This window comes from Ictalurus furcatus, chromosome 6, assembly GCF_023375685.1.
Source record: "Ictalurus furcatus strain D&B chromosome 6, Billie_1.0, whole genome shotgun sequence".
Lineage (NCBI taxonomy): Eukaryota > Metazoa > Chordata > Actinopteri > Siluriformes > Ictaluridae > Ictalurus > Ictalurus furcatus.
Window position 1 is genome coordinate 20,658,386 of NC_071260.1, and position 14,401 is coordinate 20,672,786.

Below are 14,401 nucleotides of genomic sequence, written 5' to 3' on the forward strand. Positions count from 1 at the left end.
CACACACACACGCACGCACACACACACCGTGATCTTTCACACCTGTTGTGAGATTTGTAATTCCCGTCTGATTTCTTCCTCCAGGCTTGTCTTGAGGTGACTGCAAATTACAAAATGTACGATCAGTGTACAATTATTTGAACCCTTCGCAAATATTGATCAAAAGGAAGGAAAAAAAAAGTCTATAAACTCAAACTAGTATCACAGTTAACATTAGTGTGTAAGATGCAAACAAAACGTTTGAAATATTTAGGATATTCAGTTAAAATTGAGCAGAAATTGTGTGTGCAGACTGCATGTTTTTTTTTTTAAATGAAAACATTTAAAATTCAAAATTTTGTTGTCACCTAGAGATATTTTCCTGTCATATAGCCTGTAAGCTGTCACAGGAGAACGTCAGAAACGGCATCAAACATATCAAGACATCATGCACAAAAAACAACAACAAATCAGTCGCTTACCAGAGAGGACCGCAGACTTATTATACACCAATATGAGCTCTACTCTGTTATAAGTGAAGTGACTGCGTCTTGATGGCCATATAGCCTACATATTAAAAAAAAAAAAAAATCCTTAAAAATACCAGATCACTTGACGCCTGACAGTGGGATCCGGTACCTCGGTTATTGATTGACATTCTACTTTAGTATTTCTGTCATGGACACGTCTCTTATTGGCTGAACTCGACTCGTCGTTTAAGTATCCGCTGCGCAGATTGGCTGAGTGTCCCAGGCAGCTGTACTTCAAAGAAGGCGCTCTCTACAACTAGGTAGAGTGTGAAGCCTCAGCCAAGGGACGAGCGACCCGAGTGGAGACCTCAGCAAAACGCGTCCTGTCCGAGTCAAAGTGGAACATAATAACACTGTAGTCCTGAAAAGTTCAGCATAGAGCAGTCACTGGTTATGGCTACTTCTATACTTGGGGTAAGTCGGCAGTTTTTACTGGAAGCTTGCTTATGACCTTCTTTCTTCATACTTCTGTTTTCATTAGGCAACACTGAGCTCCCTGTAACTTTATACTGTTTTTGTTGCGTTTTTGAATATTAGAAAATAGCAAAGCATTTACTTGATCTAATAGCCTTTTATTTGTAAGTTACATTCAATTAAAGACGTCTGTTCAAATTGTTTATATGTATTTTAACTAGATTTCTTATTTATTTGATTAAACCTATTAAGTGTCCATGTGAAGCTATACTTTCCTCACTTCGGATTCTTTAAAACCTTCTCAAAGCATGATGTTTAAGTTTTCTTATATTGAAATATTGTTGCATAGTTAGGAACAAACTTTACTTTTTTTTTTTTTACAGGAAGAGCCGCGGTTCGGAACTACCCCTCTGGCTATGTTGGCTGCGACCTGTAATAAAATCGGCAACACAAGTCCTCTTACCACTTTACCCGACTCCAGCGCGTTTTCCAAAGGCGGATTTCATCCCTGGAAAAGATCCTCGTCCAGTTGCAACTTGGGCTCCGGTTTGCCGGGATTCAGCGTGGCGACGAGCCGCAGCACCTCTGGACTAACAACCACGACGGGCACCAGCAATAGCGCGTTTTGCCTGGCGTCCACCTCGCCAACTTCCTCCGCTTTCTCCACCGAGTACAGCAGTTTGTTTTCTAACTCGGCGAGCGTTACCTCGCAAGAATCCGGACAGTCGGCGTTCATTTCCAAAGTGCACACGTCGGCCGAGACTTTGTACCCACGAGTGGGCATGGCGCACCCGTACGAGTCGTGGTACAAGTCCGGCTTTCACTCCACGATCTCAGGCGAGGTGGCAAACGGCGCGTCCTCGTGGTGGGACGTGCACACAAACCCGGGCTCGTGGCTCGAGGTGCAAAATCCAGCTGGCACGCTGCAGAGCTCGCTGCATTCGGGCACGCCGCAGACCATCCACTCCCAGCTCGGCGGCTACAATCCCGACTTCTCGAGCCTCACACACTCGGCTTTCAGTTCGACTGGCATCAGCCCAACGGCGTCCCACCTTCTGTCCACCAGCCAGCACCTGTTGACGCAGGACGGCTTCAAAACCGTCATCCCCACGTACACAGACACTTCGGCGACCAATGCCATGATATCAGGTGCCAGTTCAGGAATCGGGAGCTCGTCTAGATCCTCCAGGAGATACTCAGGCAGGGCGACGTGCGACTGCCCGAACTGCCAGGAGGCAGAAAGGCTCGGGCCTGCTGGTGCCAGTCTGCGCAGAAAAGGACTCCACAGTTGCCACATCCCAGGCTGTGGCAAAGTCTACGGAAAAACATCTCACCTCAAAGCGCACCTCAGATGGCACACTGGAGAAAGGCCCTTCGTGTGCAACTGGCTTTTTTGTGGAAAACGCTTCACCAGATCTGACGAGCTCCAGAGGCACCTTCGCACCCACACAGGGGAGAAAAGATTTGCGTGCCCGGTGTGCAACAAGCGCTTTATGAGGAGCGACCATCTGAGCAAGCACATCAAAACGCATACGGCCGGAGGTGGGGGCAAAAAAGGCAGCGACAGTGACACCGACACAAGTAACCTGGAGACCCCCAGGTCCGAGTCCCCGGAACTGATTTTGGAGGGTGTAAACCCGAGGGTCACGGTCAAAGAGCAGTCTCCTCATCACGAGTCCTGAGCGGCCTGATCCCGCCAACATGCGAATGACATTAAATGCTATCGATACAAAAACTTCTCTCCAAAAAACAAAAAAAACAAAACCTGGTAGGTTATAATTAAAGGACAAAGACACGGGTCAGGAGTTGGATGAACTGTTTCGGTGACACTTTAGGCTTTTTTTTTGAGATAGGAAAAACGAGGCTTTTTATTAAGGCCCATTAATTGGGGATATGATTATTACAAAACTAAAACTGATTATTCCTATTTCACATTTCAGGCCGATTGTTAAAAACTATGTTCTGAAAGGTGATATCTAGTTCTGATCGGTTCGGTGCGCAGGAGAAAGAGGATCCAACTGAACACGGCTGGAAACGAGTTGAGCTAACTGTGTAGATATATTGACAAAATAACATGATATTTTTCCCTGTAAATGTTCCTTATTACTGTTTCGTGGTGGATCCTGAAATTCAGGGAGTTTTCTTTACTTTCGACGCACTTTGTGGATGTCAGTATGTATGTAACACAGCTATTTAAAATTCAGTTACTCCTTTCTTTACCTTGCTAAAAAATATATAAATGTTTAATTGTAAAGTCTCGCGTATAAGGCTTTCATTTTGTAATTAAAGGTATTTAAAATCAAAAGCTATTTTGTTGTGGTTTTGATGCAGGTGGTTCAAAATAATAATAATAATAATACTATTAATAAGAAGAATAATAACTAAGTATTATTATTATTATTATTATTATTATTATTATTATTATTATTATTATTATCTCTTTATTATTTTTTTGTGAGAGAATAATTAACCCATTCCTAAATTGTCTTCAGCAGTTACTCAGATCATTTGAACGTTATTTGGTGTTTCCAACCGAGAACATGAAATAACGTGTGTACTTTTATAAACACTTAAATGTCGGTTCTTAAATGCGCCAACGCAAACCGACACAGTTTCCCAATGGAATAAATCAATAGTTAATGCCCTGGAACATGCATTTTACGCCCAAATGAAAATCTTGTTAAATAGTATTAATTATGACTTGGAGCACATCGCAGCCCCATGTGTCTTGTATCCGCGATTAGGGATTCGTGTCTTATCAAATATCTAATTAATCTCCGAGACATCATTTGTTCACGCGCTCTTTATCAGCGCTTTTCCGAGGGGGTTCGGTGACAAAAGGGCTCTGAATATTTATTTTAATCGGTCGAATTAACTGCTTACATTTGCATGTCAAACGGAAAATGTCCATTTAAGAGGAGGCTATGGTATAAAGCAGCTTTTAGCCTTTATAAGCGCAGCACTTGATTGGTGTTATGGGAACATTTCCCCCCTTTTTTCTGGATGCCACTTTTGAGAAGGAAAATGGGAAAAGCCATATGCAAATCGTGATTTTAAAATGCTCTTGTTGCGATGCAGTCAAATGGTCGCTGGATGTTATTTGAATATCAGTGGCCGCGCACTGAAAGGGTTCAAGGATGCTCTCTGACTCCTTTGTGTTTATCCAGTGCAGCGTCCGATCTGAAAGAAAGAAGCTGCGGTATAATTAGACTGCCGCTCAGCCTGGGAACCCAGGAGGGCTACACGTCTCAGCCAGGAAAAGCGCCTTGTGGGGAAGGAAGTTAAATTGACCAGAAGGCAATAGATGAAAATAATTTTCATTTCCTGTAGTAGGCTACGCTTGGTAGCTGGTCTTAGAAGTAATAATGAGGGCAAAATACACAAAAATAAATCGTTCCATTATCAGATAATTTGACATTTTACAGGCTTGAAACAGGCGGCAGTGAATGAATACAAAAAAGAAAGTCTAAAATGTAGTCGGCATCTGATTGTAATTCTGTTAGTGTTGTGCTGTATTTAATAACCAGCAGCAAAATTGTTGTCTTGTAAATTATATGAGAAGGGTTTACTTTATTTTAACAAACAACAGATGCCTGAATTGGATTTTCAGCCTTTTAAAAATGTAATGTCGGACAGCCGATTGCGGTTTTATTGCGGACACTCCAAAATGCGTGCTGCGGAAATGAGCGCTGTTTGGCCGTGAAGGCATTCATAAGCACGCTTTACAATTATATGGTCTCATTAAGATTTACAAACGGGAGAGTAGCCGGACGAGAATGAATCATTGAGAGGTGGCGGCTCGCCTGCGGTCCTGGACAGAGAGCGCCGTCAATCAGAGCTTTATTCCGCTTTGGCGGAATGCGCTCTTGCTGGGAGAGAGGCAAAAAGTCAAGCTTTGTTCGCGCACCACAATAAAGACAGATCAAAGAGCCGCGGTCTGTGCGGGATACAAGCAGGACGAGCACCATAACACTGATCAAGGAGCTCACACCGCTGTCCAGGGTCAAAACAAGGTGTCCATCTATAATGACTATCTTCACAAAATTAGATACCTTCTTTTATGAAGATGTGCAAATCTCTAATGGGGCAAATTATTATTATTAATAAGAATATAGGTGGTTGGCAGGACAGGAATCAAATATTTGGCTATATAATTTTAGCAATAAACTCAGACATACTTGGCTCAGTAGTTTACTCATCTTTTCTCCTCAATCTTGTGCTAACAGTGGTGATTATCACCAAATCAAGCAAACGGACCTATACTCCTAGATGTATCCCACTGACATATTTTTCCTCCCCATGAGATTTCCACACTCATCCATGTATAAATTGTCAGAAGGATTTTTCAGAACAATTGAGCAACAATTACGTAAACATATATACATATATCAACGTCATCTCCGGATTTTTTTTTTTTAACAATGCACGTAAATATTCTTGAAAATAAGATCACTGGGTCACTTCCCTAATAGGCAGCATTGCTGATTTGAACAGGAAGCTATTGTAGTGCTTTCAGGAAAGACATTTGTACTTGAGTGCTTTGATGCTGTTTTAAGTAGGCGAGCTCAAGTGTGGTTTTTCTGATTAAAGTGGAAGAACAACTGTGAATATTGGCCAACTGCATACAACAACTTCAGAAGATAAAGGTAAAAATGATTACATGGTAAAATGCTGAAAGCTTAGCCTTTCAGAGTGTTTTTGTGAACAACACTGAAGACAGCGTACAAGTGCATGTCGTCGTGTGGAGAAGCTCTCAGCCTTCTCAGCGCTCCACATTTCCTCCCCGGGCCAGACGAAAGCAGAGCTGATTTCGAGTGACGCTCATCTCATTCCACAACATGAAGGTCAGGAGAAAGTACAAAACACCTAGACCTTATTTCAACACAGTGCACTGGTGACTTTTGCAAAGAAGTATATTAAACATAAACGATTGTAGTGTTGTTCTGCTTTAATTTTAAAATAAAATCCTAAAGAGATATATTAGTGCTGTGTTAGTTGGAAATTAGGCTACTTGTGGAAACTTTCAAAAGGAAAACACACAAGCGTTCATGTTTAACATGGAACCATTCTGATTTTATAAATATGAAATTTGAGTTTTCTAGTAATATCATGTTTGGTTGATATTAAATGGAAACCAATCAATTTAACACAAAAACATGTGAATTATACCAGTAGGTCAATGCAAGCATGGAGTAGGATACCTGTGATTATTACGGTAATTCATGCAATTTTGCTGGAAATATTTCAATTACTAAGGCATAATATCTAATATGCTGAAAGAGCTACTATACAAGTAAAGCAGCTCTATGAAACTCCTGGGGTTTTAATCAATGAACTTCAAAGGATAATGACAATGAATGATGGGTGTAGGAATTTCCCATGCTTCCTTGTAAAAGAACTGCCAAATCTGAACGCGACTACGCTTTAGTGCAAAACATATCGTGTCTGAATACTGAGTTGGATATTATCTCATGCTCAAATAAAAAAAAAAAGTAAAACATTGTGAAGAAGCTAAAATACGCATACGAATGTATGAGAAGAGTTCTCGCTGTTTGTCAAAGTATTTTGGCGCCCTCTTCTGGGAATTTATTTTAAATGAGTGTTTTAACCATGGAATGAAAGAAAAGGGTCAATCAGACATACAAACTACTTTTACTACACCAAATACAAACTCATTACAGGTCAGTGTATTCCCAATACAGTTTCACATTAAAACACAAGTCATATAATTACACCAATAGGAAAATGTTATTTCTGGGTCTCTCGCTCAAGTTTCCTATCTTGGACTTCTGTTCCTTTCATTCCCGACTCTCACAGTTTCCTTACTCCTACTCATGACTCTTTCCTTACTCCCAGTCCTCACTCTTATTCTCTCCCTACTCCTGCTCCTTACTCTCTCCCTACTCCTATTTCTTCCTTTTCCACATCTATTTCGTTCAAAGCTATCACTCCTCTCTTTCCTAATCGCCTTGCTCTCTCTCTGTCTATCCCGGCTTTGACTCCTTCCTTTTTCATTTCTACCTCGGTCATTACTCACACTTCTTTGTTTGGTACTCCTTTCCTTCTCCCTTACCCTTTCATTATCCAAACTTGTATCCCCCCTTTTCCTTCCTCTCTCTTTACTCAAACTCCGATTTCTCTCACTATCTCTGCTGCTGGTTCTCTGTTCACTCTTCTCTCCTCCACCTCCTCTTCTCTCCTTGTCCTTGTTCCTCCATTCTGTCTCTTTGCTCTCATTCTGTAGGCTTTCTTTTCTATGTGGTGACCTCGCAGCTTTTTCCCGTCGTCTGTCCTGCTCGTCTGACTGCCTGCGTGCGTGCTTGTCTCGGCTACGCTTAGAATCAAGACTTGGAACGTGATTTCTATTGCAATGCTCCTTGTTTTTTCCTCTCTGTCTTCCGTCACTCTCACTATCAGAACTGCTGTCACTGGATGAGTCTATCCTTCTCTTCTTTTTCCCCTTCTCTTTTTTAGCTTTGTGTCTTTCGGGTTCAGACTCTGAGCTGCTACTGTCCAAGGTGCTGCTGGAGGAACTCTCAGTTGGCTTTTTCTTGTGTTTGCGTTTCTTCTTTTTCTCCTTTTTACTTTTCTTCTTTTTGTCCTTTTTCTTTTCTAGCCGGTCAAGTTTTCTTTTTTTTTTTTAAAAAAAAAAAAAAAAAGGAAGCAATTGATTTAGGCATTTAAGAGAACTAAATTATAAGAAAATTAAACAGCTGAATATAAAATCTTTCATTAGAGATTAACTATAAAATGCAATATATTATATATTTATATATATTTCTTACAGTTCTTATATTATTTTACCATTTTAATAGCAGTGGAATAATTACAAATCCCGATGAAGATTTAATTTAAGATTAAATTAAGACACATAGCATATTCGGTTCCATAAATATTTACACACACCTGAGGAGCTTCTGTTTCTGCTTTGTGGTTAAAGATTTAAGGAACTCGACTTCAGGATCATCTTCTTCCTCACTGGCCACAAACTCCTGTAGTAGAAGTTCAGTAATTAATCATATTAGCACTTACGCCACTGAGCTTAAGTATGCTACACCTACACCCAGACACAGACACACAGCTTTAAGCAGTCAGTCGAGTACCAAAATAAATAATGTATGGGAAATGGAATTAGGAATACAAATAAGTGAAGAGTTTTGGGAACATGCTATAGATAGGATAGGATACAGTCTACCACTTCTTGTGCCCATCTTGGACTCATCCAATTGAAAGTTTTACATAGGGTCCACTTGTTGAGACTGTGATATATCCAGAAGTGGAAGACAAATGTGATAAATGCCATGGCTCTCCCTGTCATCTTAGCCATATATTTTTCCTTTGCTCTGAGCAGTATGGGTTTTGGACTGCTTTCTTTACTATTATGCCCAATAATTTCAGAGTACATCTAAAACCTTGCCCATTGATTGCTATATTTGGGATTCCTAATGCCTCAGTTCCATTAAGCTCTATACAAAAAGATATAGTTTTCACATCCTTAGTAGGGGGGGAGAGTGCATTTGAACAGAGTGTAGGAGAAAAATTAAAGAGTGCAGAGTGCTCCTTTTTTTGTTTTATATATATATTATATATATATATATTATATATATATATACATATAATGTGTATATAATGTGTGTATACACACACACATGTATATACACACATGCATACACACAAAAAATGTGAGTTGTATTGCATCTCTGTGACAGGAGGTATTTTTTTTAAATAAAAATATTTTGGAAAAAAAACAAAAAAACAAAACAAGAATGTGTATGTAAAGGCCAATAAACATCAGCGCCACAAGCTCTATAAGCTGTAAAATGAGCAATGTTCCTGCTCCCCTGCTTTCCTATAATTTCGGTAGTTTGTCTCATCAAGCCTGCTCTCTTGACTAAACTTGCTGTGACTGGAATCGCTGTGCCGCTGTCTGATAATTGGCCGTTTTGCTGCAATCACACTCTCTCTTCTCCTTGCTCGGAACTGGGCATGGATATCATTGGTCTTATTTGAGCCTGAGGGGGTCGGGGGGGGACCTGGAGATTACCTGTGCTGGATCACAAACAGTGGCGTTCCTCCCAAGGACACATTTCTTCAGCGCAAACCCACTGTTCCGCATCTCTGCCATTAACTCGGAGGGGTGCATCGACGGGCCTGTTTGCACAAAACACAACATCATGGTCACATTGATGTGTGTGTGCATCCCCCTCAGAGGGGAGCACAGCAGCAGCTTTGTTAACAGAAAGGGACACCAAATCAACTCACTCGTCCCCTGACTGGGCAAATCACACTGTATTATTCTGCCAAAGCAGTGGTTAGAGCAAATCAGAATACACAATAATTGCATTTTTCTGGCAGCTCAGGAGGAGGGCCAGTCTGAGAACTGTCACGCTGGACCCAGGAGGAGTAAACACATTACTGTACTGCTATACGCTCTGATTACAGTCCTCAGCGCACACAACTACTGCTTCCTGCACTGAGAGGCATTCAAGAGACTCTGGATCATGACTGCCCCAAGTAAAAGCACTGCTGATAATCCCTGATGCAAATTTTGCTGTGATGTAAGGGTTTCATTTATAGTATGCACATATGTGCCTTGTTATAGTCTAAAGATATAGTCTAAAGTGATAAATATAGTTTGCACAAATTCAACAACAGTAAGCATGCCATGAATCCTTCTCAGGTTCAAGGAAATGTAGTATCTACCTTTAATAATGTATTCTAAGATGACAACACTGCCATCTTCAGGGCCAGAGAAATTCAGCACAGAGATTTTCCATTCACAAGCATTTCAGTTAATAATGAATTAGTAACATTACAGACAGCAAAAGATTAGCAGTTGTTTCTGTCAGTTTATGATGTCTATGTAAAAGCATATTGATATGTAATAATCGATGATTATGTAAAAATACTACGAATTAAATAAAAAAAAAAGGATTTACCTGCTTCATCATTTGTTACAGAGCTGGCGTTGATTCCTGACAGGCCAAAGAGAGGACACTCCCTGTCTGTGTTCACATGACCCCACTTATGACACTTGATACACCGTACATTCCGCACCTACAGAATAAATGTTAAAAATTCACTAATTGCTCTATTTACATGTCTATATGAATCTAAATTATAATAAAGTGCAGTGACAGAGGTCAAAGTACTGATACTGTCAAAAATCGGAGAGAAGATGGTAAAATAAAGTCTAACCTGGATCCCAAAAGGCTGATCTCTGATGTTCATGTCATCTTTAGCATACCTAAAGAGCAGGAAGTAAGAGAACAGAAGGACGACGTTATCAGTATTAGGATAAGTCTTACTCATTTGAACACACACAAAGAGTTCAAAAAACAAAACAAAAAAAAACAAAAACCAACAACAACTTACTTTTCACGAGGAGCTACCTTCTGCCACTCAAACTTATACTCAGATTCTCCTTCCTGTCAAGACGATAAAAAACAATATAGCACGGGGATATGGATTTGTCATATGGATAATGTGAGGAATGATGTAACAATCAACTTCTATGATATGGCTGGAGTCCCATATGCCTTGCAGAATCTGCAAAATTATAATAATAATTAAAAAATAAGAGGGACCATAAAAATTGTATTTTGTTTTTTTATTTAGTTCTGCCCTGAATAAGCTATTTCACATAACAAAATGTTTACATATAGTCCACAAGAAACAATAATAACTGAATTTACACAAATGAACCAGTTCAAAATACATACCATACATACACTTGGTTCTTAATTCTATGTGTTGTTATCTGGACGATCAACGACTGTTTTTATGTTTTGTGATACTTGTTTATGAATCCGTTGTTCATCCTGAACAGTTAAACTGCCCACTGTTCTTCTGAAAAATCCTCCAGGTCCTGCACGATATTTGGTTTTCCAGTATGTTCTGCATATTTGACCCCTTTCCAATGGTGGCTATATAACCTTTTCACACTTAGGACAACTGAGGGACTTGTACAGAACTATTCCAAAAGGTGCAAACGTTCACTGATACTCAAGAAGGCAACACACTCCATTAAGAGCCGGGGGGGTGTGGGGGGGTGTAAACTTTTGAACAGGTTGGTCGGTGTAAACTTATTATTTCGTCTTCTGGGAAAAATGTAAATATCTTATGTAGCTTCTGAAGGGCAGAACTAAATGGAAAAAAAACACCTTTATACAATTTATTATTATTATTATTTTTTTTTTTTAGCATTTTGCTAATTCTGCAAGGTGTATGTAAACTTATGACCTCAACTGTAAATTGCTGGATTGTCAGTACTTTTATAACACTAACCAACTCAACAGTCAACACTGTTTGGTAAGATTTGTAAATGTGCCATTACAATTTTGCTGGCATAGCGTGCATTGTGAAAATGTTTCCAAGTACTGTGAAAATCACAGGTTTATATTAGTGTACTCAATCTAATACGTTATCATTTCTCATTCACAGAGACTTGTATGGCAGAAGCGGCACATAATTGAAGCCCAAATAAAAAAGTGCTGTGATTTAACAGAGAAAAATATCAGACTGAGGACACGGTGAATTTTTCTGTAAGGACAAAAACATGTAACGTTAAGTGAAACAGTCTTAACTGTCGGCACTTTGTTACAGTCAGTACATTTTGCAGCACAGAAAAGTTTAAGACAGAGGACTTTACATTTAGCAGCTTCTCGGTGATGTGACCAGCCTTTTATAGTGTTAAATTCAAGAGAGAGAATGAAGACACAGAAGCTGGTGTGGAAACAACTGTTTACAGTGCAAGTCATAACAGGAAATAACTTTTGGACATTTCAGGACATAAAATATAACTACAAATGGATAAAACAAAAACAAAAACTATGATGCATCATCCATGAATAACCCACCATCCTGTCTGTGATTATTTTCCTATAAGAGCACAACCCAATCATGTTTAAATACTTACATAAACCACTCCATCTAAAGCATTTCAACATTTTTTTAGGACTTAAGACTTCAATTCCTACTTAGTAGCATGACACAACTTACCTCTTTGGTTTCCTCTTCAAAGATCAGACAGTTCATGAAAAAAAAAAGACAGAAAGACAGGGAGTAAGTACACAAAACTTTATTAAAAAAATGCAGCTTCATCATCCCAATGATCAGAATTTAATTACCTTTGGATGCACCAGGAGGAGCTTCATACATAAAATTCAGGCCATTTTTCACCCGGTCGTCACCCATTAGCAGTCTAAAACACATCAGGTTGAAACGATTAAGAACATTACTACAGAAGGAAAACACTGCCACCTCCAGGCAACATCAGGTATTTAACAAGGGATGAGACATAAACTGCAATATTCCTGTGCTCACACACTCTACCTGTCAGCATATTATTAAAGAATCTCTTGTGCTGATGTGATCTAAGGAAATTCCTTCAGCAAACAATGCAATGCAAAGACTAACACAAACTTGTGCATAGGAAATCTGTACAATATGTATGAACAAGATGTGTTTGAAGCCCATGCACAACCAAACTGGTGCCCCCCACCCACACACACAACCATGTCAGTGGATGGTTTCACCCCAAATAGCATGAAAGCTTGTACACTGTGCCAGTTAAACCTGTCCACCTTATTCAACCATTTTGAAGCATGCAGTTTTGCACAATTAGTAACAAGATTCAGCTAAATCTATTGACTAACCTGTTGTTGTAGGTCTCCTGCTCTTTCACGTAAGCCTGCATCAGCTCCTCCTGCTTCTTCTTGTCGAAGGTTATTTTCTGCTCCGCCATCCATACCTAAAATATACATTATTCTCGTTCTTACATAGCCATAAAACCCCAAAAAAACATACACAATCTTCCATTTACGCTGAATGTAGTCGATGTTTAGTATCTGAAGTTGGATTCTTTAATTTCACACTGAAGCTAGACAACACTATACACCTAAACCACCACAATCCAGTTCATCAAAACTGGATAGTCATGTTTCACAGGTCATGTTTCCAGTCTTCAACTGTCCAGATTCAGTGAATCTGTGCCTGCCGTTGGCTCAGATTCCTGTTCTTGACTGACAAGAGAAGATCCCCACATCACCTTCTGTTGTTGTCTGGCTCAAGGCTTGGCATGTTGAATGTTCTGAGATGCTTTTCTGCTCTTCACGGTTGCGAACAGTGTTTATCCGAGTTACCACAGACTTCCAGTCAGCAAATTCTCATCGACAAGGCGTTTCTACAACCAGAACTGCTGCGGACTGGATGTCATTCACAACATTCTGTGTAAACTCTAGGGACTGATGTGTGTGAAAATCCCAGGAGATCAGCAGTTTCTGAAAAACTCGAACCAACAACCGTGCCAGAATCAAAGTCACTAAGATCAGATGATTTTGACCTGTATCTGCATGATTGGAGGATGAGTGTTTAGGATTGTTTAAACATTATATTTAAAGGCTATTATTCTTTTCATCACCATACAGGTCTTTCTGATTCCATGGTAACTGAAGGGTGACCTCACTGTCCTGGGAATAAGCTGCATTAAATAACTTCAGCTAGAAGTGACTGTAAGCTAAAGGCTCTCTGGTGAAAATAGTCAAATCTGTCAATAGTCAACGTGTAGGACAATCCCAAGCTCTCCAGACAGTGTATGAGGGGGGAAAAGTCAACATGATTAAATAAGTAATAGTGACGTCTCTGAAACAAACATGGACAGCAGTACTCTAATTACTGACCTTATTCTAAATAAAATAATATCCTGATTAAGGTGTTTACATGAGTCACTTTTAGAATATTCCTTTCATGTTACCATTTTACCTGTTATAGAACATAGATCGATTAACGTCACAGCGCCACGCCGTTCCCTCCACAATTTTACGTGTCAACATACATTTCGTCTTCGTTATGGTACCACATATTTAGCTACTATATAGTAGCCGAAATACATGTATCTCGCCTACTATATAGTAGGTAAGTACGCGGTTGCGGACGCAGCCTTGCTCTCTTGTTTGCCGTCATACGGTTGAGCACTGCCGTGCGTGTATGTGTCCTGTCGCAAAATGCGGTGAAAACTCCCACACGACGTTAATAGTGTGTTTAAGGTGTTTACACGTCTGTAATGCACTTCGATAACGTGACTAAAACAGGAATACTCCACATATTTACTTCTAGTATGACTTTAGCCGGATTAAGGTCATCAATAAGCGCTGTTTACATGGTAGTTTCTTAATCAGAGTATTATCTTAATCGGGATAATATCGGATTAATAAACGTACTGACTGGTACCATGCTAATAAACTCGTCAAGCTAGAGTTAGCAAACTCGCTAGCTAGCTAACTAGTTTGCTTTAAAAAATTCACTGAACTTTATTTACCTTCTTTATGTTGGATTTTGAGGCTGGGTGAAAATCCTTCTTGCACATAAAATTAGCAAACGACTTCCCCATGGCTGAACGCGGATACAAACGACACAAAAAGAACAGTCGCAAACTTCCACCAAACACAGCGGCTTGTTTACTAGTGACGTATCGTTCT

At 39.8% G+C, this 14,401-nt stretch overlaps 2 protein-coding genes across 3 annotated transcripts; one reads left to right on the forward strand and one right to left on the reverse strand.

Annotated features, from left to right (window-relative positions):
* The first annotated feature begins 330 nt into the window (after positions 1 to 330).
* Positions 331 to 3,180, forward strand: sp9 (sp9 transcription factor). Its single transcript, XM_053627045.1, has 2 exons — positions 331 to 923; positions 1,307 to 3,180. The coding sequence occupies exons 1-2, from the start codon at positions 903 to 905 to the stop codon at positions 2,603 to 2,605; spliced, it is 1,320 nt and encodes a 439-aa protein (XP_053483020.1). The 5' UTR covers positions 331 to 902; the 3' UTR covers positions 2,606 to 3,180.
* A 3,379-nt stretch (positions 3,181 to 6,559) lies between these two features.
* On the reverse strand, positions 6,560 to 14,397 carry cir1 (corepressor interacting with RBPJ, CIR1). Of its 2 annotated transcripts, XM_053627046.1 has the most exons (10): positions 14,242 to 14,397; positions 12,581 to 12,675; positions 12,053 to 12,126; positions 11,925 to 11,938; positions 10,299 to 10,351; positions 10,122 to 10,170; positions 9,863 to 9,980; positions 8,968 to 9,074; positions 7,830 to 7,915; positions 6,560 to 7,552 (listed from the first exon to the last, which is right to left on the reverse strand). In XM_053627046.1, exons 1-10 carry the CDS (start codon positions 14,311 to 14,313, stop codon positions 6,700 to 6,702), a joined length of 1,521 nt encoding a protein of 506 aa, XP_053483021.1. In that variant the 5' UTR covers positions 14,314 to 14,397; the 3' UTR covers positions 6,560 to 6,699. The 2 variants fall into 2 exon arrangements, with proteins under 2 accessions (XP_053483021.1, XP_053483022.1); XM_053627047.1 differs by lacking the exons at positions 11,925 to 11,938; positions 12,053 to 12,126; positions 12,581 to 12,675; positions 14,242 to 14,397 and adding an exon at positions 10,646 to 11,083.
* Between the last annotated feature and the right edge of the window lie 4 nt (positions 14,398 to 14,401).